This window comes from Eumetopias jubatus, unplaced genomic scaffold, assembly GCF_037043125.1.
Source record: "Eumetopias jubatus isolate StellerSeaLion01/CBP00866 unplaced genomic scaffold, mEumJub1_p1.0 scaffold_7, whole genome shotgun sequence".
NCBI lineage: Eukaryota > Metazoa > Chordata > Mammalia > Carnivora > Otariidae > Eumetopias > Eumetopias jubatus.
The window spans coordinates 89,713,425-89,738,660 of NW_028274813.1; the positions used below are offsets into that span (position 1 = coordinate 89,713,425).

At 40.9% G+C, this 25,236-nt stretch overlaps 1 protein-coding gene across 4 annotated transcripts in view; it reads left to right on the plus strand.

Moving 5' to 3' along the window:
- SLC12A1 (solute carrier family 12 member 1) overlaps positions 1-25,236 on the plus strand; it is a 91,941-nt gene that overhangs the window by 34,655 nt on the left and 32,050 nt on the right. For all 4 annotated transcript variants that reach the window (XM_088025121.1, XM_088025118.1, XM_088025119.1 and 1 more), the window contains 7 exons: positions 670-771; positions 2,887-3,042; positions 6,129-6,228; positions 6,996-7,107; positions 15,747-15,887; positions 18,404-18,510; positions 22,205-22,287. In XM_088025121.1, coding sequence (XP_087881247.1) covers positions 670-771; positions 2,887-3,042; positions 6,129-6,228; positions 6,996-7,107; positions 15,747-15,887; positions 18,404-18,510; positions 22,205-22,287 — 801 coding nt within the window. The remainder of the gene's footprint in view (positions 1-669; positions 772-2,886; positions 3,043-6,128; positions 6,229-6,995; positions 7,108-15,746; positions 15,888-18,403; positions 18,511-22,204; positions 22,288-25,236) is intronic.

Below are 25,236 nucleotides of genomic sequence, written 5' to 3' on the forward strand. Positions count from 1 at the left end.
ACACCCAGCTGCCGCTTGCATTTGCATCACTGAGGTTGATAAATGAGAATGTTACTAAATTATTTCTTATACAGCAAACCATTCAGCTAGGATTAAATTATACCAGATATTTAGCTACTGGGGTGAATATTTTTTTGGCAAACCTTGAAAGGTAGAATGCTCTCGAAATGTTAAGAAAAGGGCAAAGGACTAGCAAGAGTTCTGCGAGTCAGGGGGAGCAAGTTAGACATGGAAATTTCCAATTAAGCATTTCGGGTGCCCTGGTATTTAACTGATCTGTTGTCCTGTAGAGCTTTTTGCTTATATCCACAGCAGAGAAAGATTGCAGGATGTGGTACCTCTGCAAGAGCGACAGGGGAGTTTATCGTCTGCCCAGTCGCCAAACCCTCCACCCATGCCCATTTGAATGTTTGCTAGGTAGAGGTCTTGTCTATCGTCTATTTTCTCTCATTGGGAGGTTTTCTTGCTCCTTGCTTTATGGAAACCCTGGCTGAGAATATATTTTTAAATGAATGCAGTCCCAAAGAAAAATCACTAACTTCTTAAACTTTGACAGCTGCTAGCTATGTTTTCAATTTCCAAATGAAGCCAAGCTTCCAGGCTCTGACAGCTGTTCAGCCCCTGGTCTCATCACTCACACGGACATGCTCACTTGTGCTTCTTTTACAGCGGAACTGAACACCATTGCCCCCATCATCTCCAACTTCTTCCTGGCCTCATACGCCCTTATTAATTTCTCCTGCTTCCATGCCTCGTATGCCAAATCTCCGGGTAAGTTGACTCTTCAAAACTAAAAGAAGCCTAAGCAGACAGTTAGTTTGTCTCAATAAGATGAAGTAAGTCAGTGAAAAGTGCTCAATCTGTGTTTATATGTTTCCTTATATCCTAGTGGGCAGCATAATCCACTTTATTTTGGTGAGTTGGAGAGGGGGTGACTTCTGAAATAGAAAAAGAGTCATTTGAGCAATGGCCTTTTTGACCAACCGTAAAGTCAATTTTCTCCTGTGGCAATAAATTATTCATTGCAAGAGAAACCACATTTATTTCAGCAGTAGAAAAACACCACTATTTATTTCCAGGGTGAAAGTGACCACAGAAGTGGAATAAATGTATATATTTGAAACTTCCTTACTATCAATTTGTTTCCTGCCCATGGTGCAGAAGAGAAGGATGAGTAGTTCCCATAATTACCTGCTGAGTGCAGTCAATGCAGATTCGTGCTGAAGCCGGTGGCATCCCTGCCCTCCGCAGACTGTGGGTGAAAGAGGTGCAGAATTTCACACCAAATAACCTTCCCTATCTCGCCACCTCTCACCTCTGCCTCGCTTTCATCAGCTATTAGAATTCCTTCTGCCTTTCCACCAGAATAGATACTCGTCACTATTGACCTTCAGAAAGTTCTTCACCACAAGGGCCTTTATCAGGGATATGAACACATTTCTGTGTGGTCTGTGTGGTCTCGAGCCTCTTTCGGGAAACCTGCTGCCCGTGAGACACAATACGGATGGAAGGGGAGCTTTCATCCACCCAAGGCCACAAGGCTCCAGAAGATAACTGAGGAATTTTTATTTCTGTCGTGTTGTCTTCTTTTAAGCAAAGAACAGAAAGTTCTAGTCAGTGAACACAAGTCATAGAAATGTGTGCCTCCATGCCATGTTATGTTCATCTTTGAAAAAACAAGGTGAAGGGTGCCTGAGTGGCTCAGTCGGTTGAGGATCTGCCTTCGGCTCAGGTCATGATCTCAGGGTCCTGGGATCGAGCCCAAGGCCGGACTCCCTGCTTACTGGGGAGTCGGCTTCTCCCTCTCCCTCTGCCTGCTGCTCTGCCTACTTGTGCTCTCTATCTCTCAATCAAATAAATAAATAAAATCTTTAAAAAAAAGGTGAAATAATAGAGTAGGTAAGGGAAAGAGTGGGAAGGAAGAAGAGAAACGGGAAGAGAGAAAAAGAGAGAGGGGGAAAAATAGCAGACCGAATAGAGACAGGTGGATACACAAAGCCACGAAATGACACACACACACAGTCAGACTCAGAAAAATAAGGGCATTTTCAGGGATGTCCTCAAAGTGCTATTTCCATCTTGTGGGCATTTCAGAAATTCCCCTTAAAGACTTGGAAAGCTCTGTTGTATTTTGGCAACTCCAAATTTAAAATGTACCTCACCCATCGTCCAAATGCCCTTCAAATCATAGCTTCCCCAGCTAGACGCTGCTGTCTCCCAGCTTCTGTATGGCAGGAAACTAATAGAACAGGGGACACTCCCATGCATATATGAACCGTGAGAAATATTTTCACTGTAAAATGCAAAATCTTATTAATGCATTGGGTTTAAGAAGCCTTTGGCGAAAAACGTCTCCCTCTTTTTCCATAGATTATTATTTCTGAGAGGGCAAGTACTGTCCTCTTAAGGTAAAGACAGAGCTTGCAGGCAGTTAGTGGCTTGACTTCTGATGATGCTCTGCCTTCTCCATGGGAACAATAAGCCCATTGTCTTAACTGCCTCTTTTCTTGGGCCACCAAGCAGTGTCTCCCCCTCCTTCCCACTAGACCCCACTCTTTTCATCTCTCCTGCCTCCTTTCAGCTCCTGATGGTATAGCTAGCAGAAGCTTAAGGTGTCATAGCCGGGGAAGACAATTGGGGCGTGCAGGACATACGAAAAGGCCATAAGTGACACGTTTTCTGTATTTCACAGCATTCTTATTTGATGTACCTTCCTAAGCCAGGGACCCGAGATCACAGAAAACTAATAACAGAATTGGGAGCTTGATCCAAAAGTTCTGATTTTTATTCTAGGAAAAACTGCTGCCTGCATGCTAATCATATGCGGTGGTATAGAGCGATAGTGTGAAAGTTTTTCTTATGCACCGAGATATTTTTTTCTTTCAGGATGGAGACCTGCATATGGAATTTACAACATGTGGGTATCTCTTTTTGGAGCTATTTTGTGCTGTGCAGTTATGTTTGTCATCAACTGGTGGGCAGCTGTTATCACCTATGTCATTGAGTTCTTCCTCTACATCTACGTGACTTATAAGAAGCCCGGTAAGATGAGAGGAGGGGTTTTTGAAAGCAACCATTCATTCAACAAATGTTTATTGAGCAGCCCCTATGTACTTAGGTGTGCCATGTGAATGGTGGATGTTAATAATACAATACAGCATAATAATAGTTAACCATGTTGAGCACCTGTTATTTACCATGCCTTCATTGAATCCTCACAATAATGCTATACATTAGGTATTATTAGACCCATTTTACAGATGAAGAAACTGGAGTTCAAAGAGTTGACTGCTTGCCGAGGTAACAGGATGTGATGGAGTTGACATTTTAAGTAGAATGTATGATACCAAACCCCATACACTTTCCATTATATCACCTTCTAAAAATCCTGATAAATAAGATATAATCCCTGTCCTTAAGGAGTTCACTGACTCACACACAAGCAACTAACCATAATGCAATATAGTAAGTACCATGCAATGGCATGAGAAAATTACTGAGAAGAGGAGAGAGAGTGATTAGCTCTGACTAGAGTTGTCCAGGAAGTCTCTTCTGGTTCATGGCTTGTATTCCCAGAGCCAACACTCAGTAGGTACTTAATAAATATTTGTTGAATGAACAAATAAGCTACTTAAAAAAAAGACAAGAGACTAGGGGTTGTTTAATCAGATAGAGCCCGGGAAGGTTATTCTGGGCCAAAGGAGAAGCATGAGTGAAGTTAGAAGGCATGCAAAGACGTGGCATATGTAGGAAGCTTCAAGGCCTGTAACATGGATGGAGTTTTTGTGTGCTAAGGAGAAGGGGCATGAGGTAAGCCTGGAAGAGTAGGTTGGGGCCAGATAAGTAAGAAACATAAATGTCATGCTAAGGAATATGTGAACAACAAGAGGCTGCCATAGATCACTCAATTATATCTGAACTTCGGATGTTAACTTTAGAATCAACGAGAAGGAGGGACTGAAGCTGTGGTACAGGGAAGCCCAGTCTCGGGAGTCTGACAGGCCCAAGCCACCCTCACATATCCCTTACCTGTACTGCACAGGAAAGGAGAGAAGAAAGGAGAAAGTAACTAACTTGGAGGGATTTTTTCCCTGTTTTTCTTCATTCCTTTATGCATCAGGCATAATTTATGTATGGTAAAATTCATCTTTTAGATGTACAGTCTATAGGTTTTGACAAACTTCAACAGTCTTGTAACCACCATCACAATCAAGACAGAGGACATTCCCATCATCATTAAAAGGTCCCTTTACACTCCCATGTAGTCGATCTCTTCACCTCAACTTAGCCCCTAGTAACCACTGTTCTGATTTCTGTCACTATACCTTTGCCTTTTCAGAATATGACATGGAATCGTGTAGTATGTAGCCTTTGTGTGTGCTTCCTTTCACCTAATATGATGTTTTTAGATTCATCCATGTTGTTGTATGTGTAAGTGGTTTGTTCGTTTATGTTGAGTAGTATTTCATTGTATGAATATATCTCAAATTATTAAAAAATGTATTTGCCAGCTGATGGACATCTGGGTTGTTTCCAGCTTGGGATGATTATATATGAAGCCGTTATAAACATGCAGACAGAGGACTATAATGTGGACCTCTGTTTTCATTTCTCTAGGAGTGGGATATCTAAGGGTGGAATTTCTGACTATAAAATAAGAGTATGTATCTTCATAAGAAACTGCCAAACTGTTTTCCACAGAAGCAGTGTCATCTTTTATTCCCACCAGCAATGAACGAAAGTCCTCATTGCTCCACATCCTTGTCAGCACTTAGTATAGTCCGTTGATTAAGAAAAAAAAAGTTCTAATAGATGTATAGTACTATCATTTTGCTTTGCCTTGCATTTTCCTAATGACTAACGATGAACACCTTATTTGCCATCCATATATCCTCTTCAGTCAAATGTCTGTTTAAATCTTGTGCCCATTTTTTTGAGTTGTTTGTTTTCTTATCATAGCAGTTGTGAGGGTTCTTTATGTATTCTAGATGCAAATCCTTTAGCTGTATGTGTTTTGCAAATATTTTCTACAGGACTATGACTTGCCTTTTCATTTTCCTTACAGTTTGTTTTGAAGAGCAGATATTCTTAATTTCTATAAAGTCTAATTTATCATTTTTTTGCTTTTATGATTTGGTTTTTTGCTTCTAATCTATCTTTCCCTAACCCAAGGTCACAAATTTCTTCTAAAAGTTTAAAGCTTTAGATTTTAAATTTATGTCCATTATCCAATTTGAGTTAATTTTTATATATGGTGTGAGGAATGGTAAAAGGTTCATTTTTTTTATTTGCAGATATCCAATTGACTAGTAGGATTTTTATTACAATAAGATAATCTAAGGTATGCTAAATACCTGGTGCTAATTACCAAGTCAACCCTTAGGCAATATTAATCCTTTTTATCTCCAGGTAATTATTCCCCACCATTTCCCTGACTCTTGTAAGCAAGACTAGGGAGATTACTCTATCTGCCATCTGGAGTAAATCTGTACATTCCCACCAGAGACTTCCTGATGGGAGGTTCCATCTAATATTTAATTTATTTATATTTTTTTCAAAAAAGGGTAGGGAAAAAAGAGGGGTAGGAGATGGTAGTACTTAATTCCTTCATTACGAAGATTAGGTCCTAAAAGATCAAATTAAAATGTTTGCTGAACCCTCTTCATGGATACCCAAAAAAGTAAGAATTCCTGAGCTATTCAGTTTTACTATTCAAAATATAAAGATGGCTGCACATGATCCATGTCTACAGAAATGACTCTTTTCAATTCAAGAATTTGTGAAGACCCTTTGAATTTATTTAGAGGCTGACCATTTTTCCAAGTCTATCCACTCACAATGTGGTTATCACATAGCCTCTCCCACCAAGCAAAATTTCTGGGGCTGCAGCTTTAAAGTCTGATCCTTACCTGGAAAGAGCCATCCACTTCTAAGAATTCATAAAGTGTTCATAGAAGGACACAGTGCTCTTTCTAGGAAATACTACATTGTATTTTCTCTAATTTGGGCACTCCTCACCGATGACTTAGCCAAGGAAAATCATAGAAGGCAATGGTTTATAAAAATTATTCACAGTATACAGAGGGAGGGTCAATGCTTTTGATGCCAAATTCTTCTGTTGTCCACAGATGTGAACTGGGGCTCCTCCACACAGGCTCTTTCCTACGTCAGTGCATTAGACAACGCCCTGGAATTAACTACTGTGGAAGACCACGTGAAAAATTTCAGGTAAAGTTGGCTTCTCAGGCATCCTGGTGTCACTCCACATTAGAAGTGGCTTTCCTTTAGGGGAGACAGATGCACTCAAGTAGTGGTATGCTTTATGGGTACATTCTAAGACTAGTGAGTCCTACAAACCTGCCTCATTTTCCTGACAACATCTCTGTGAATGAGTGTTCTTCTCTTCCACTCTGAGCTATGCCCACTCCCAGCTATAAACCGTCATAATGCTGGGTGTCACCTTCCAAGCACAGAGATAGAGAGGTGATCTCAGGCTGTGATTCCAGAGAGATGCCCCCCAAACACCTTAATCCTTGGTGCTGTCTCCATTCAGCTTAAGGTGCTGTGGCTTACTGAATCTCTTAGGAAAAGCAACATTTTAAACTCTTCATTAGTTATATCTTATTTTGAATGGAACCCCCAAAAACAAGCTTTGCAAGGAGGATGAAGGAAAGCAGCATGAAGATACCAGCTGGAGACTGACAGGTGGTTTGGGGATTTAGGACAGGGTAGTGCCTGGAGAGAAAAAGACAGGGGGAACCCAAGACTGCCTTTTCCTCACTTCACATTTTTGCCATCACTAATGAACTAAGAATACAAAGATGGCAAGATGAACCAGTAGGATGATTCAAGAATTCTGATATTCAAAAAATATTTAGGGGAGAGCTTGTCCCAGTTTGCCCAACCCTCCATTCCTGCCATTTCCCCTGGGGCTGTCCTGGCTCATAGGCTTCTGGCAATGGCCAGTTCTTATATATTCTTTTCTCCATTTCCAGGCCCCAGTGCATTGTCTTAACAGGGGGACCTATGACAAGACCCGCTCTCTTGGACATTACTCATGCCTTTACCAAGAACAGTGGCCTTTGCATCTGCTGTGAAGTCTTTGTGGTAAGAGACACTTCATCCCAGGAAGGTGCTTCCCTCCCTGCTCACCTTGCGTTGTTTTAGGCAAGCCAGGCGGGTACAGGCAGGGATAGGAAAATGGCAAGGCAGTTTGGACAAGAGCCCTTTTCCTTGATTCATAGAGCAAGGACTGGCAAGGGCCGTGATCCTGAATTTAGACGAGTGGCGAAAAAGTGTTTCAGATTTCATAGGAGACCAACTAAAAGTGATAAATATTTCCAAATGATGGCCTTTGAGACAAGAAAAAGGGAATAGGCTCAGAAATAAAATGAAGACATTTGAGGTGGTAACTGTCCACAGAAATATAAAAGGATGGAATGAGCCAGAGAGTGCTATTATATAGATTAACTGATGAGGAGAAAACCAGACATAATATCCTAAAATGACAGCACATAGAATTTAGATTAAATATTTGGATAAAATTGATGACACTACAGATATCTAAGGAATTAAACCAAGTTTCCCATGCCTTGGATAAACATTCAGAGATGAATGAGTTCCTTTTGTTCAGGAAGTATGTGGTAGACTAACAGTAACTTACTGGTGGTTTTCCCAGGAGGCATTCAAAGTAGATGCTAAAAATTTAACCATAGTTATTGACCAATCACCAATCTCTAAAGTGAGGAGAAAGCATTAAAATTATAAGAAAAAAGTAAGCCTAGGTCCTCCAAACCAGTCTATCTCTGCTGTGTTCCCGTAACAATCTCACTCTATCTCTCTCTCTGTGTCTCTGTCTGTCTCTCTCATACACACGCACATGCCACTCAAAATCCTTAGCTACTTCAATGAATTATTTTTAGTACATACCTGTTCCTCAAGGCATTTTCCTGCAATTTTTCTTGTTTGACCTATATTACAGCCTAGTGAGGCAGGGAGGAAAAAGAATCTCTGTTTTCATCTTACTGGATGGAAAAGTAAGATTTAAGAAAATGAAATTCTTGCACAGGGTCACGTGACAAGAAAGTGACAGAACTGGGATGTCAGTCCAGGCCACCCAACTGTGCTCTGTGTTACCTCATGAGAAGAAAATCTTAGCAGACTTGTGTCCCTGGGAGTGCCGATAGAATCGGGTGCCACTACCAAAACTTCCAACACCTGCCAGGGAGTAGGGCTGACAGGAAGCCATGTAATTCTGGAGCCAGTTGGCTGTGCCATGATGTGGGGATAAATTTACCACACATCATCCTGACCAGGACTTAAGCATCTTTTTATTTTTATTTTTTTATTTTTTTAAAGATTTTATTTATTTATTTGAGAGAGAGAGAATGAGAGACAGAGAGCACGAGAGGGAAGAGGGTCAGGGGGAGAGGCAGACTCCCTGCTGAGCGGGGAGCCCGATGCGGGACTCGATCCCGGGACTCCAGAATCATGACCCGAGCCGAAGGCCGTCGCTTAACCAACTGAGCCACCCAGGCGCCCTAAGCATCTTTTTATACTTGGCAATACTCTAAATGCTATATGAAGCAATTGGTCATATTCTCCTTCCTCTCGATGCTTATATGCTAGTAACTGAGACAATATAACTCAACACAATTATCTGGAAGGGAGTGGAAGGAACCCTACTGACTACGTAAGATTGACAGGATAAGTAATGACCCACTGTGACTCCAGAGGATTTTTAAAAATCTCTCATATTACCAACCTCAGTGCCCTGGATTACTGAATTTCATTTTGGCCAATATAATACAGGGCTGGTTTTGATGGGATAAGCAGTTTGGGGTGTTTTTCTTCTCCAGCAATTTAGAGAAAACTTAGTTTAGCAGGCAATAAAATATCTTTAGGACAGGAGAAATGAACTGAGAGTGGGAAGAGTCATATATTGGCAAGGGAGAAAAGGTCTTTTCATAGAGACAGGAGCTATTGCTTTTAATTAACCCTTTGCTGCTTTCGCGCTAATAAAAGGGCGGGATTGTGCGATATCATATGAAGTAGGCTCCTTTGTCTGTGCCTACGATGGCCCTGTTGTTCGACATGTATATTGGACCATGTTATATATCACTGTGCTGGTCTCTCTGAGTAAGGCCCGTGAGTCATGCTCCCAGGTTCTGAGCTTCTCTTGAGGACAGAAAATAGTTACTACATCAGTTAATGACTTTCCAGTTAGTTACTGTCTGTGAACCCCTGGGGCTGCAGATGCCATCAGCATTTTTCAACTCTAGGCTCAGTCATCAATCATCTTTGCAAAGAAATAGATGGAAGGGGGCGTGGGGGAAGTCAGCTGCATACCCTTAGAAAACTTTTTCCAAAAGCACAGTTGTTGGTATTTGGGCCAACCTTATTGGAAGGTTAAATAGGAGTGATGATCTTGAGAGGTAACAATGCAGTTCTTAACTCTGGGTAGTTGGCTTCTGAAACACAAGGTCAATTCTGAATCACTATTTGCCACCTATTGGCTGAATCACTGTTTGCCGCCTGTTAGAGTCCCTTAGGTGCAAAATTTAATCTTTCTGGGCCTCAATTTTCTCTCTTTCTTTATAAAATGGGAATCCTGATAATAATAGCAGCTATGTTGTAGAGCTGTTGTGAGAATTCTATCAGGTGAGTTTTCCAGGGCTCGGCGCAGCACCTGTCAAATAGTAAATGCTCAACTAATTGTACTTGTTACTGTTGGAACTGCTATTTTCATCACCATTATTTTTGGTATACCATAGTTGGCCATTTTCACTCCAAAAATATATCCCTTTCAACAAAAACCAGAAACATGATTTCTTAGGGAAACCAGATCCCGGCACGGATTTTGCACTTTTTTAAGTATCCAACATGATCACGATAGAACAGTGAGCTACATATTCCCTCTGACTAATCATAGGACGGCAGGCTCTGTGCTCCGTCCCTCTCGTGGCCTTTCAGTGCTAACTTGAAATGTGTTTACACTACAAGGAAGGAGCAAGACCCAGAGCTCACTAGAATTTCATTGCTAGTGGGTAGATGGAAAGCATGTGGCTACAGCTGCCATTTTCTACAGCAAAGGCTTTTTAATTTTATTTTATTATGTTATGTTAGTAACCATTCATTACATCATAGTTTTTGATGTAGTGTTCCATGATTCATTGTTTGTGTATAACACCCAGTGCTCCACGCAGAACGTGCCCTCTTTAATACCCATCACCAGGCTAACCCATCCCCCCACGCCCCTCCCCTCTAGAACCCTCAGTTTGTTTCTCAGAGTCCATTGTCTCTCATGGTTCGTCTCCCCCTCCGATTTCCCCCCTTTCATTTTTCCCTTCCTACTATCTTCTTTTTTTAGCAAAGGCATTTTTAAAAGGCATTTTTAAAAGATTAGACATCATGGCCCTCAGAGCTGCGGAAATTGAAATGGAAAGAGTTATTCTTTTTGCTGGACCCCAAGCCCCCACTGTGTCCTTCCAGCTCTCCAACTAACTCTTAAACTCGCCCATCAGCACCTCTTCCTCCTTCTTGCTTCTTTTCTACCCAGCTTGGATATTTCAGAAGTATCCTTCATCATTCAGATACGGGCATCTTTTTTTAAGGAATCCAGTAGGTAACTTACAATATTGTCTACTCTTCTCCTTTGAATTACCACATGAAAATCATCAACATACTTATATCCCAAGAGGCTTTATATTGAACAAAAGTAATTTTCTTCTTCTACTGTGCTTCATTCCTATCATTGCAGAAAGATCAGAGGGAGTAGAACTCCACATTTCTAGTGTCATCTCATATTGTCAAGCATAGTTTAGTGTGGGGATTCAGCAACAGGCAAGTATTAAGTCAGGGCTTGCAAACTCCACCGATTCTACCCTGTGTACCATGACCTAAAAACACAGTGTTTCTTTGTCAGTCAGTTTCCTCGCTTATTTATAGGAGTTAGAAAGACAATAAAACCCATCATTGCAATAACTTAGTTTGGGCTCATGATGCCTTTTTTCTCTGGGTACACTATGTTTGGTTCTAAAAATTGTAAGGTGCGAGGTCACATTTCTCTTCCCCATGTGGGAAGGCGTCCTGCGGGCATCAACAGAACCTCACTCCTATACTTCTCAGGTTTTTGTTTTTTGTTTTGTTTTGTTTTTGTTTTTATTTGTTTGACAGAGAGAGACACGGCGAGAGAGGGAACACAAGCAGGGGGAGGGGGAGAGGGAGAAGCAGGCTTCCCGCCGAGCAGGGAGCCCAATGCGGGGCTCGATCCCAGGACCCCGGGATCATGACCCGAGCGGAAGGCAGACGTTTAACGCTTAACAACTGAGCTACCCAGGCACCCCTATACTTCTCAGTTTTAGTTTAAAGGCAGGGTATTTTTCATTAAAACAAATCAAAGATAAATATACCTTAAAGATGGAAACTTGATCCAATTGATCTGGGATTTAGAATGCAAATCAGATAAAGCCTTTATTGTCCCCCAAATGCAACACTTACCTCTTTTCTAAATGTTGTTTGTCTTAAAATTGCAAAAGGCTTTCAAGTGTGCAGTGGCATCTTTTATTAAGTACATTTTGTTTTCCTGGTGGCTGAAAAATAAAGTTTTTTTTTTTAGATTGCTTCTATTTTTTTATTTTGAAACATTAAGAAGAATATTAGGTCGAATCATGAAATTTACATTTTTGTGGGTCAAAACTGTGGAACACTGGCAATTTCGTATGATTAAACTATATAAAATTAAATGACACCCATATTCTACTTACTGTAATTAATGACTGTTAACATTTTTGACACAGATGTCCCTACTCACTTTTAAAATGGAATACACCAACATCGCTCAAGTCCCTGTTATAACCACTTTGCTCATGGCTCTCTCCCTCTCCAAAGGCAATTTTATCTGAGGTTTATTGCTGTTCTGCTACTCATTTCACCTACGTGTACCAAGATGTAGATCTATTTTGACTAATGTTTCCTACTCTTTCACACCCTTTAAACCTTGATTGTCCTGTTCTTCCCTCTCACGGTAAAGGAGATGACAGATAGTTTTTGACCAGCTTCCTCATGTAGATCCCCTTTTAACAAAATTTCACCCTTACTGTGTCCCTTTCTCTTTTTTCTTAAAATTTATAAAATATTATAAAATATCTATATTTATAAAATATCTTAATAAAACCTAAAGCTCTATTTGAATTCAAAGATGCTCTTCAGAAAACTCAGGGAACGCAACCAACTCCTGTACTGTTCAAGCACAGACAAACCAGGGGAAACTAAAATTCTCATTTTTTTCTTTTATCTTCAACCTCTTCTCAATCTCAATGTTCACAACCACCAAGGTGATACATTTTTATAGATGCATCTACTTTTCTTTAGCCATCGAGTCTCTGTCACGATGTGCATAAGATAGTGACATGGCCCAGCACAGGAAAAATGAAGTGACCTATGTATGGGCACTAGACACAGGGTGAGATGAAATACAGACCAAATCAGAAAGGAAAAATTCTCTTTCCCACCGTTCCAACCAGAGTGACAATGAAAGCAAAGACAAAGCAGTAAGACTCTGTGTCTTGAAAAATGAAAACTGGAAAGCAATGGAAAGCGATGAAAAACATCGCTTTTGGCCCAAATTTCTCTATGTGATCGTAATGATATTGGAACTCTTTTGCAAATTCTTTTCATAACATTTCATTTATTTGAAGTAGCATCACATCAACTACTTCTCCAGACTAAATAATTAGAGTTTCTTTACCCTTTTCTCAATCAATGTCAAAGTTACAATATATACAAGATTTTTAGAGCTTCTTTGTTTAAATCGTGAATTAATTTATGCATTCATATTTTGGATCCTTACTGAGCTAATCTCTATAATATTTCAGTTGAGTGATAAAATCCGTTTTGGTGACTATGATATTATTTGAATGTTGAATAATTATATTCCAGTATGTCTTCCCTCTTTGTTAGTTTGTTTTTCCCCACTACATTTGTATTGCAGCCTTGCCTCACATTAATAAGTGCGCTACAAAAATATAATCGCTTTTAGCAAAGAGAGATTCTGCCTGAAATATTTTTATGACTTCTCAATATGGCAAATTTAGGCATTAAAGTAAATCTTTCAGTCACAATTAATGCTTAATCTGGATTTTTGTAGCAATAATAGACATACATTAGACTGTATTTATTTAAATAAATGCCACTTTCCCCAGGGATTCATAGTCATTGTGGTACAACTCAATATACTGATGGCCCAATACCTTTTCTAGCTGTTGGTTATTCTTCTGTCTCAGGGTTACCATTGAACTTCTCTGGATAAAATATTATTTATAAAACCTTGCAGGATAGAGAATTTATCCCTGTTTTCAGAAAAATCTATCCAAGCTCAGAAATAATCAGTCACTTCCGAAATGGCCAAGCTTAGATTTGAAACCAGGTCTGCAGCCCACAAAGCCTGGCATCTTTCTCATACATCTCAAGTCCTTTCTCTCCCATCTAAGACCCTCTAAGACTGTGACTGTAAGCATGGCCTGAGGACCAGCAGCATCCATGCCACCTGGGGGTTTGTTAGAAATGCAGAATCTTAAGCCTCACTCCAGACCTACAAACTGCATTTCATCAAGATCCCAGGTGACAAATCTAAGACAATTCAACAACATACCTAATCTCTCCATGAGTTGAAAGAATTTTCCTAGGAAAATAGTAGATTTGTAGCTTATCAGCCATATTACACATGAGAAACACTTTTTGGGTTTGATTTGAAACTTGCAAAGAAAAGAGCTAGCTTGGACCTTTAGGGAAGAAGGAAAAGAATCAAAAGTTTAGTTAAAATGAGTTTCCAGAACTCAAGTCTTAAAATTATAAGCCATTTCATCTACCACCGTAACACCTGCCTCCTTCTCTCTTAAGCTCTCCTGTTCTTCCTATGCCGTAGGTGTGTGAACCTCTGTTCCCACCAAATTCATTGAGTGAGAGGGAAATCTTTTTTTTTTTTATTTTATTATGTTATGTTAGTCACCATACAATACATCATTAATTTTTGATGTGGTGATCCACGATCCATTGTTTTCGTATAACACGCAGTGCTCCATGCAGTATGTGCCCTCCTTAATACCCATCACCGGGTTAGCCCATACCCCCTCTCCCCTCCCCTCTAAAACCCTGTTTGTTTCTCAGAGTCCACAGTTTCTCATGGTTCATCTCTCCCTCCGATGTCCCCCCTTCATTGTTCCCTTCCTTCTCCTAATGTCCTCCATGCTATTCCTTATGTACCACAAATAAGTGAAACCATATGATAACGGACTTTCTCTGCTTGGCTTATTTCACTGAGCATCATCTCCTCCAGTCCCATCCACGTTGATGTAAAAGTTGGGTGTTCATCCTTTCTGATGGCTGAGTCATATTCCATTGTATATATGGGCCACATCTTCTTTATCCATTCGTCTGTTGAAGGGCATCTCGGCTCTTTCCACAGTTTGGCTATTGCAGACATTGCTGCTACGAACATTGGGGTACATATGGCTCTGCTTTTCACTACATCTGTGTCTTTGGGGTAAATAGCCAGGAGTGCAATTGCTGGGTCATAGGGTAGCTCTATTTTTAAATTTTTGAGGCACCTCCACACTGTTTTCCAAAGTGGCTATACCAACTTGCATTCCCACCAACAGTGTAAGAGGGTTCCCCTTTCTCCACAAGCTCTCCAACATTTGTTGTTTCTTTCCCTGTCTGTTTTCGCCATTCTATCTGGTGTAAGGTGGTATTTCAATGTGGTTTTGATTTGAATTTCCCTGATGGCTAATGATGATGAACTTTTTTTCATGTGTCTGTTAGCCATTTGTATGTCTTCTTCAGAGAAGTGTCTTTTCATATCTTCTGCCCACTTTTTGACTTGATTATTTGTTTTTTGGGTGTTGAGTTTGAGAAGTTCTTTATAGATCTTGGATACCAGCCCTTTATCTGTAGTGTCATTTGCAAATATCTTCTCCCATTCTGTGGGTTGCCTCTTTGTTTTGTTGACTGTTTCCTTTGCTGTGCAGAAGCTTTTTATCTTGATGAAGTGCCAAAAGTTCATTTTTGCTTTTGTTTCACTAGCTTTTGGAGATGTATCTTGAAAGAAGTTGCTGTGGGCGATGTCAAAGAGGTTACTGCCTATGTTCGAGTGAGAGGGAAATCTTAATTTATTTGGACGGGAGTAAGTCAACATTACACAGGGAAAAGTGATGCAAGGGTGTTTTTACCACACACCACACACAAAAAGCAATGAATGGGCCTAATAGAATTGTCAAGATGTGGTAGTTCATGGCAGGACTTACAACCCACCATGTTCTGGCTCCCAAGAGCTCGGTCCATTTCTTCAAATTGGGCTCTAGCTGAGATTTCTGTAGTATTCCTAAACATGCCTCTTGCTGTTGAGTCAAAGGCTGGTTGTGTATTCATCCTGAATTTCTTCAGTCACATTTTCAGTATTTTTTTCCTGTGCCATGATGCCCTTGGCTCTTTCTTCCTTTGGCATGAGGCAGTTAATGGAGCAGGTGTTAATGCACCTGGACATTCTGGGCCGCAAGGGAATGACGGGAGCAACATAGGCTCACTCCGAGAGGTTGCATCTGCGTGAACCCTGTCTAGTGAGGTGTTTTCCCCTTTCTCATTTCTTAACTCGTTGGGGGCATTGTTGGCTATTTTTGTCCTTTAGAAAACAAGAGCAGTGCGATGGGTAAAAGCAGGGCTTCTAACCAATATTTCATCGTGTCATCCAGGGACCTCGCAAGCTGTGTGTTAAAGAGATGAACAGTGGCATGGCAAAAAAGCAGGCCTGGCTTATAAAGAACAAAATCAAGGCTTTTTATGCTGCAGTGGCGGCAGATTGTTTCAGAGATGGTGTCCGAAGTCTCCTTCAGGTAAGGCCGGCGCCGAAAGGGTAAGTATGGAGGCAAAAGACAATTAGCACCCCCCTGTTGATGAAGCTCCCCTAGTGAACGGCTCCAGTTAGGCAGCCACAGCCTCAGAGACCAATGCGGATGGTTAAGGAACTCATTTCGAATTCCTGAGGAGAGGCAAAGCTAAAACAAAAGCAGAGAGGGTCTATTACAATGAACTACAGATGATAGGCTGGAAATGGAAAATGAGGTTGCCTTTGGCCACCAGCATACATTCTGTCCCCACACTTATTGAAATGCAAATCTGTTCTGATGGTTGACGACATTCAGGATCCTATTAAAACTTCAAACTATTTTTGCATCTCATACTGCATATATCAATGCTCAAGTCAGGCATTCTGCTCCTTTTTCCTTCTGCAAATGGCGTGAGGGCAAGCTGCTAGAGTCGACTAAATAAAGGCATGGGGATCGGGGCGTAAGATTTCCGTATCCCCCTAAATTATTTCCAGAATGTTGAATAAAATGTAATAATCTCTGTGGCTCCACGCTAAAACCTACAGTTCTTTTCTTCCTTATTCTTTCCTTTTTCCTCCCCTTCCATAATAAGTACATAGAATCTTTCTGATCATAACTTAGAATGGTGAAGTATCCTTAAAACAATCCAAGGAGACCCTCAGAAACTGTAGGGCTTGGCTTTCTAATCATTTTGGCTGTAATGTGGTTGGAAAGCCCTGATTCTACATATAACCAAGTTATGTATTCACTTTCAGAGTTACCATTTCCAGGAGTGTCAAAATTCAGGACGGCATCCAGTAACTCTGATGCTTATGCAGGCTGGAAAGAAAAAATTGATTAAACTGTAATATTTTGGAGATTAAGAGTACTTGGTGCATTCCTGTCTTTAATATTCCTAAAGAACTCTTGCAAAGTATCTGCACACACAGAGAAACCATTTCTGAAAGACCTATTACCCCCAGTGAGCCTCTTTTCATCTGTTATGAATTTGCCAAGCCATGTCAATAGATGTCATTTTAAGAGGCTGATTTTTTTTTTTGTAGCAAGTTACTTTTCAGTAGCTCTTCTGTGAAATATGTTGAGAAAGTTACACATTTCAGGTAAAATTATCACAACAGATTGGTAAATAAAATTTTCAGTGGGGAATGGGTGGACTGACATGGAATAAGCAGGGAGAGAAAAGACGGGTCTGGAAAACAATGGTTGCATGAATCTGGAAGAAAATGTAAAAATAATTTAACAATGCAGCAGGCTTGTCCACTTGAATTTGCTCAAAGAAACGTGGAGTACAGAGGGACCAGGACAAAAGGGCAGGACGGGGCAGTATTGAAGGGAAACACTGGGGTCGTTACACCATTTTGGATAAAGCCTCCTTTGCATCTAAGAATTAATGGTACGAATGGCCACATCCCCAAACTACAGTCACAGAAAAGTTGAGCTCCATCCTGCCGAGCACCAAATGAGAGCTCAAGGAGTTTTCCTGCTACCTGTACAATTCTAGGAGAAACACAACAAATGTGGGGGCAGGAACCCTCCCATCGATACCCATCTCCTCCTGCTTGCTACTGCCCCCTTCAACATGTCCCACTCTGGTCACTGGTTTCCGCTCTTCCTGTGACCCAGACTGTCCTTTCACTCCCTCCCACTGCTCTCCTTTCTATGTGCTTGTCAACCTCTCACCAACCTGTAAGATCTGGAACAGATGTCACCTCTCCCTTGAAGCCAGCCATGAACCCACAGCTGGAACTCAAGGTTTCTTCCTTTATGCTTCCGTATGAGTTCCTACTGCATGTGCACTTGAATTATAATTATCTCTGTATATCTTGCCTCCGTCACGTTATCCTAAGCTCTTTAGGGCCAAAGAATATGCCTCACTGCTCTTCCACAGCACCTACCATAACACTTTGCAATTAATAGGTGCTCGATGATATTGCTGAGTGAAGTTTAATTAACTGGAAGCCATATCCCGCCATCTAATGGGGGGGAGTGAAACCTGAAGTGCAAGATGACTATTCACGATACTGTCCTGCAAGAGGATGAGGTCCTGGAGACATAGCTCACTTACTCTTCACGAAATAATACAAGGCGAACTTTCAGTGATCCTTGCATCTAAGCATTTTCCAAACATGGATTTTATTGCTAGTGACATTATGGATAAAACAGGTGGAAATGAGCTTTGAACCACTAAGTTACAACGTGCACGCCAACGGTTAAGCCGACCCTCACTTGATTTTAAATTATTGAACCATTTTAATGAGTGTGTCAGAAGAAATGCAAATGACTGCTAATTTAGAAAAGCTACATTTCTGTCATCTAAAATCCATTTATGGCTGAGATGATTTAGAACTAATCTTTCTATTTTATGCTTGGGTACGGGCATGAAGGACATGCATTAAATGTAATCTCATCTTCAGAAATCTTCAGGACATTACTCCAGTGCTCTTGTGGACATTATTTTTCATTTGCAGTGGTAGCTTCCTGGTATGGAAAGGATTGCCCATGTGTTTATCTCCTCTGTTTAGGCCTCGGGCTTAGGAAGAATGAAACCAAACACTCTGGTGATTGGATATAAAAAAAACTGGAGGAAAGCTCCCTTGACAGAGATTGAGAACTATGTGGGAATCATACAGTAAGTGATGGCTTTTGAGACGTGTTCTTGTTTACAAAGCACTAACCAGGGCAGTACAGAACAGGTTGTTGTACCAGATTAAATTGCCTGATAAGAGGACATTCCCCTGGTACCCTGAATTCTCTACCAAAGTGAAAAACCACTGCCGCTAGTAGAACTGCGTGGGATCGTAGTGTCTGAGGAGGCAGGGTGGAGGGAACTCGATGCCAAAGAAAGAGGTAAATAGTAAGGGTTACAATCTTGAAACCTATTCACAAGATGAAGAGCAAAGGACAGCTAGGTGAGGAAGGAAATGATCTTTCAGAACACCGGGGAACTTGGGTTGGCTGGTGTGCCCAGTTCAGTCACTGTCTTCTGAGCCTTGGATCAGGAATTTATTACCCCAGAGCCTTGGCTCCCCCTTTGCTGCCAGGAGGCTGTCATGTATCAGTGCCTTTGTGTTGGTTTAAGAACAAAAAGTGAGTTTTAAATGGCACGTGACATCTCATATCTAAATATTGGGGAAGTCTTGGGACAAGGGCGACAATGATAGTCCCGAAAAGACTAGCGGTTCACAGGCTTGTGTCCTCGACATGAATTATCCCGCTTAATTCTCCCAAAAAGCCTTTGTAGTACTACTACTGTTCCCGTTTTATAAGTAGAGAGACAGACGTTAAAAATTAAGTAAACTGCCGAAAATGACAGTGTTGTGACGGAGCCGGAATTGCAGCCCAGGCCCATCAAATTGCAAGTTTAGACTCATGACCACAATGCTCTCCTGCCTTCAGAAGTACACGTAAAGCCAAAGTATTATCTGGCTCGTTTCCTTCTTCTAAATAAGATAAAACAAATTCTTCCCATATGGAAATTCTCAGAGTGTCTTCAGTGACCATTCTCCAAAACTGAGCCTTTCTTCCAGGTTTAAAAATATTGAACCAGATTTGTCTTACCGGGGGGCAATGTTAGCTATGCTAACAGCCATCTTTTGTCAATAGCTCTGAAAATGGAAGAGTTCCTGTCCGGAGTCTGGCTTTGCTCTGATTCCATACCTCAGGGCAGAGACTGTGCCCTGTGAAGGCTGGCTGCACTTTAAAAATCTGTAATACACAGGAAAGAAAGCCTCACCCCTTCAAAACAAGCACATACATACACAGTGCTTCTTATACCAGGCTGGGTTGCTGGTCCCTGCTAGAGCGAGCATCATATTTATCATTATCTGGGGGAGACTTGGGGAATATTACAAAAGCATTCTAGTATTAGTTTATTGAAAAGAAGTATAAGAAGATCATTTTCATCTTCTGAAATTTATATGCATTACTGACCAAACAGAAATTCACTCGATAATCTTCCTAGTTCTCCCAAATTGTGTTTCCCAAAGGTATGAAGCCTGGATACCACCCACTGCCATGTGGCCCCTGCTGGTGCCCTGAGTTCAGTAGGTTATGGCCAAAGCAGGTGATCAGGGTCTGAATTTTACCAAGCTCAGCAACCAGCATTTTGATATATTTAGAATCACAGTCCTTTGCTGACCATTCTTGGAAACAGATCAGATCTGCTCTCTGTAATCCAGATTCTTCAGTAAAATCTCATCTTTACCGGGGGGGGGGTGATGGGGGGAGGCAGGGAATAAAGGGGTGGAGAGGAAAGAAATTTCATCTTCATCTTCTGAAGAAAAGGGTTGGAGCATGAACAGGAAGACATATATAAACCTTCAGTCATTAAGAATCCATTAGTTGATACAAAATTATCTGGGGTCATCTTCCAGCCTCCCCACCATCCCAAACATTCTAGGAATTCAAAGGGACCAAAATAGTCAAACTCAGTAATATTAGGCCAAGGAGACTTCTGGCTTTTATACCAAATTGATAATTGGTCTTTTTTGTAGTAAAGTTCAATGTTAAGGTGGCTCATATTTGTACTAGTATAAAGCTCAGCTCAGCTTGTGATAACTTTACTACCATAGCAGTGAGGTCAATATAGAAGGAAGACAATCGTATATCCATATTGTATTATATTTTCTCTTTCTGGTCCTTTTTTATGACCTAAAGCATGGTATTATTGTTAACAGAAGGATATTATTACAATAGTATAGTATTTTATCATTTTTCTTTGAATAAAAGTTTTTAAATGTTTAGAATATGCTTACGTATGGTTTAACTTTAATTAGAATATGTATTAATTTTCATTGGCTGCTGTAAAAAAAAATTACCTCAAACTTAGTGGTTTAAAACTCTACAAATTTCATAGCCTACCGACGTGTGGGCTAAAACTCTGACACTAGTTCATTGGGCTAAAATCGAGGTGTGGGCTAGGCTGTATCCTCTTTTGGAAGCTCTAGGAGAGAATCCCTAGCCTTGCCTTTTCTAAGTTCTAGAGGCAGCCCATTGCTCAGGGCCCTCTTCCTCCATCTTCAAAGCTCCTGAAGGGTCAAATCCTTCTCATTAGGTCTCATACTCTGACCGCCTCTCCTGCTTCCCAAATGCTCTTTAAGGAGCCTGGTGATGACACTGGGCCCTGACAGATAACCTAGATTAATCTCCTCATCTCAAGGCCCCTAACTTAATCGTATCTGCAAAGTTCCTTTTACCATGTAAGGTGACATATTGCCAGGTTCCAGGAATAAGAATGTGGAGGTCCTTGGCGGGGGGGGTTGAAATTATTCTGCCTAACACAAGATCCAGATATTTTTTGTGGGACACGTTGTCTTTTTTTTTATAATCAAGGACAATTAGAAACAAGATTTCTCGAGAATGTATTTTCTGGCAAATTTTGCTAGAATGGGTCTGTGTTGCTTGGTGATAATCACTTATGGTTTGAATTTTGAATGGGTGTTCACATTACACTGAATTTGTTTATATCATTATTTGAAAATTCAGGTTCACTTTGGCTATTAGAAACTTGTTTGCCTATGGTTAAGACAATCACAAACTGCATTATTTCTGGTAGAGGGTGACGTTCAGTGGGAAGGGTGCTGGGCTTTAGATCCATTCGAGACTGAACAAAGGAACCTCCGAGGAGAAAATTTTAAATAAATTCAAAGTACTAATTGGTGTGCCCCATATTTAGGAGCAGAGAAAAAAATATTCTACAAGAACAGACATAAAAGAAAGAGAGCCTTTCTTTTCCTTCTAGAGAATCTAATTCTGTTGGGTTGAGTGTAGAGAAGGCAACAGCCAACTTTAATGGCACAGGATTGTCATGAAAAAGCATTGCTTCAAATGGTCTGCCCAGAGTCAATGGTGAACATTCTTTGGAGGAACCAGAGATATTTTTAACCAGGAACTTGATGTCAGAAATGCTGTAGGATTCTTTCTCAGTAAGTAGGGATTTGGCTCATAATTACAAAGGGTCTTTGTAGCCTGGAAACTCTCTGTTCTAAATATGCGCTTACATTAGAAAGGAAACAATTATTTTAAAAGTATGTGACAAGCTCTTAATCAAAATTCTAGGTGACAGTATTATTTGGAAAAAAATTGGTTCCAGAGTAAATGAATTAGTTACCTTTATCCAGAATACATTTTTAAAAGGAAGAAAAGGAGAAAAACAAACTTAACAGAGGCAGCATCAGCTCTTGGCTATATTCTAAAGTGAATTTTCATAGTTTAGTTACATTAAAATCTTAGCATTGAGAATCTTAGGATCCCTTATTATCAGTACAAATCCTCAGGATTAAAGGAGTCTTTTAAATCACTAACTACTTTGCTTCCACTTTCAGTGATGCGTTTGACTTTGAGATTGGTGTGGTCATAGTCAGAATCAGCCAAGGGTTTGACATCTCTCAGGTTCTTCAAGTGCAAGGTATGTACTTTCTCTATTCAACCAACAAATATTTATTGAGCACCTACTCCGTGCCCTGGCCTTTTTCTAGGTACTGGGGATAGAGCAGTGTACAACACAGACAAAACCCCCGATGATGGAGTTTACTTATTCTTGTGCTGACCTGAAGTGTGTCCACTTTCCCAGTGCTTTCCCTGTTGCTAACACGAAAGGCCTTTATCCTGCTAAACAGAAATATAGAATAACCCAGGGCAGTCATAAATTATTCTTCTTATCACCAAGCCACAAAGCCAGCATCATTGAAAATAAACACCTTTGGTAAAATAACTGCCAAATTAATTTCTGCAAGATGTTCAAGAAAATAAAGATTAATTCGTTCCTCGAAAAACCACGTATTTTGTTTTTTAAGAGTCTATGATCTGGTTTGCAACTAACATGGAAATGAGCCTGAATGTATCATGCTGTGAATCACTAATCTAAGTCCAAGGCAGAAACACTAATTCGGATTAGTGATTCTGCTTTTCCCTATAGAGGATTTAGTACACTTGTTTAATCTTAAGAGTTTAAGCATACCCTCTTCTGTATGAAATAAAGGACACATCTAAAGAGTCATTGAACTGTTAGGACAGGGTGCTCATTCATGACTTATTTCTTTAGATGAACTTCAAAATAGAGTCCACTGATGACTGACACTAAAACATAGGGCTATTTTTTTAGGTGTCTCTTGTGCACCAGGTATGGTGTAAATGACAGTGCTGGGTAGACCAAGGCTAATAAGAGTCTGTAGCCTCAAGAGACTCACAGCCTAGAAATGGGAATGGGTATATCATTCATGTGCTAATAAGCATATCAATAGAGTATTACGGGAAAGAGAGAAGGGCATCTTACTCCAAGAAGTCTTTCTGGAGGAAATTACCCTAGAGATGATTAGAGTTTACTAGGCACTGTTGGGTGAGAGAGAAATGAGAGAGTTCGGGGAACAACATTCCTGGCAAAGAGGAGAGCATCAGCAAAGGTGTGAATACATGAGATTATGGAAGAATGGGGGTATATGGGCTACCCAAAGCAGATTCATGTTCCTGAAGTAGAAAGTATGAACAGACAATAGTGAAATTTGAGGCTGCTGATATAAGATCCTAATTTTAAAAGCCTCATTTGCCGCATTAAAAAGTGTGGGCATATTCTGCGGACAATGAGGAACCACTGGAGAGTTTTAAGTGAGGGGACATGGCCTCAAAGGGGACTAGAATGGACACAGGGAGACAAACCAAAAATCAAAAGGATTTTTATGATAATCAAAGGCAGAGAAGGCGACGGCCTGAACCAGAGCCAAGGGCGGAGAGGAAAGGACAGGAGTGTTTGGAGGCCCAGAGAGCAACATCTGGGGGTTGGTTGGATGTGTGGGAGATGGGAAAGGGGGGAATGAAAAAGACCCCTTGGCTGACTACACGAACGGTGGTGCTGCCTGTGGAAATGGGGACACAGAGGAAGAATGGGTTTAAATAATCTCTTATGGGAAATTCTACCAGAAATATCCACTGGGCAGTTAGACAGTCCTGGTCTTAAAAAAGTGTGAGCTGGAGAGGCAGATTTGGGAGATGTTATGGGCCCAGCTCTTTTCTATGAATTCTATGGTGAAGTCCTAACCTCAGAATGTGACTGTATTTGGAGACAAGGTCTTTTAAGAGGTAAGTCAGATAAAATAAGATCACTAGGGTGGGACTTAATGCAATATGGCTGGTGTCGTTATGAACAGAGATTAAGACACAGACAAGCACAGAGGAAAGGGAGAAGACAACCAACTACAATCCAAGAAAGGAGGGTTCAGAATGAAACCACCCTGCCAACACCTTGATCTTGGACGTCTAGCCTCCAGAACTGCGAGAGAATCAATGTCTGTTGTTTAAGCACCCAGTCTTTGGTATGTGTTATGGCAAGCCGAGTGGACTGATACAGAAGACATCATAGAGCAGGTAAAAACTGAAACAACGACACTGGAAAAAATAATCCAAAGAGTGCATCGAGTCAAGAGCCCTAAGACACAGGGTAAGAGCCCCAAAGAAGGAACAGGAAGGAGTGTTCAGAAAGGTAAAGGAACCAGGAGTCTGTGGTGTCATGGAAGCCGAGGGAGCATGGTGCTCAAAATAAGAATCATCACTATTGTCAAATACAGCAGGAAATACCAGTAAGATTGTGAATGAAATGCAACTGACAAGGCACAGATAATCTTAGTGAGATGAGTATCTGTAGAGTGGTGCCGACAGGATCCAGATTGCAGTGGACTGAACACAAAATATGAGATGATGAAGCAGAGAATATGGGTGTGACCCACCACTTTGAGAAGTCTGGATGCAATGGGGAGAAATGAGATTGAGGAGATTTACCATAGGAAGACCCATCAACTTTAGAATGGAAGAGAGGCGGATGTTTTCAGACTGAGGAAATGGGCCCAAGAGAATACAGGAGATTGAAGGTGGAGGTGGAAAAAAAAAAAAAAAAAAGAGGACGACCCGTGGAGTAAGATTCTGGAGGAACAGGATGAATCAAGAGAAGGGTGTGGATGAAAGCAGGGGCTTGAAACAGGGAAAGAAAAAAAAAAAAAAGCTTCATCTTCTAACATTAGAGCAAAAGAGGTAAGGATTGGTTATGAGGTATGCAGATTTGAAAGAGTGGAGTGGTAGATCGAGGAAGATTGTGCACAGTGCTCTCAGTTCTCTTTGAAGATGGAGCAGTCTTTCTAGTTGTCCAGGTTTTGTCTAGCGGCATCTGGTCTCCAGGTAGAGGAGGCTCAGGATTTTGCTGGATCTGTTCAGCAGAAAGGAAAAGCCTGCAAGAGATCCGAGAGTGCCGGTGCCTGACGGTCCAGATTCCATTTGGCCATGTAGGACTGTCTCCGTCATAGCAGAAGGCAGTGTGAGAGGGTGAGGTGAACTTCCTGATGCAGCCGTCCCGGGGTGTTGTAAGGGAGGA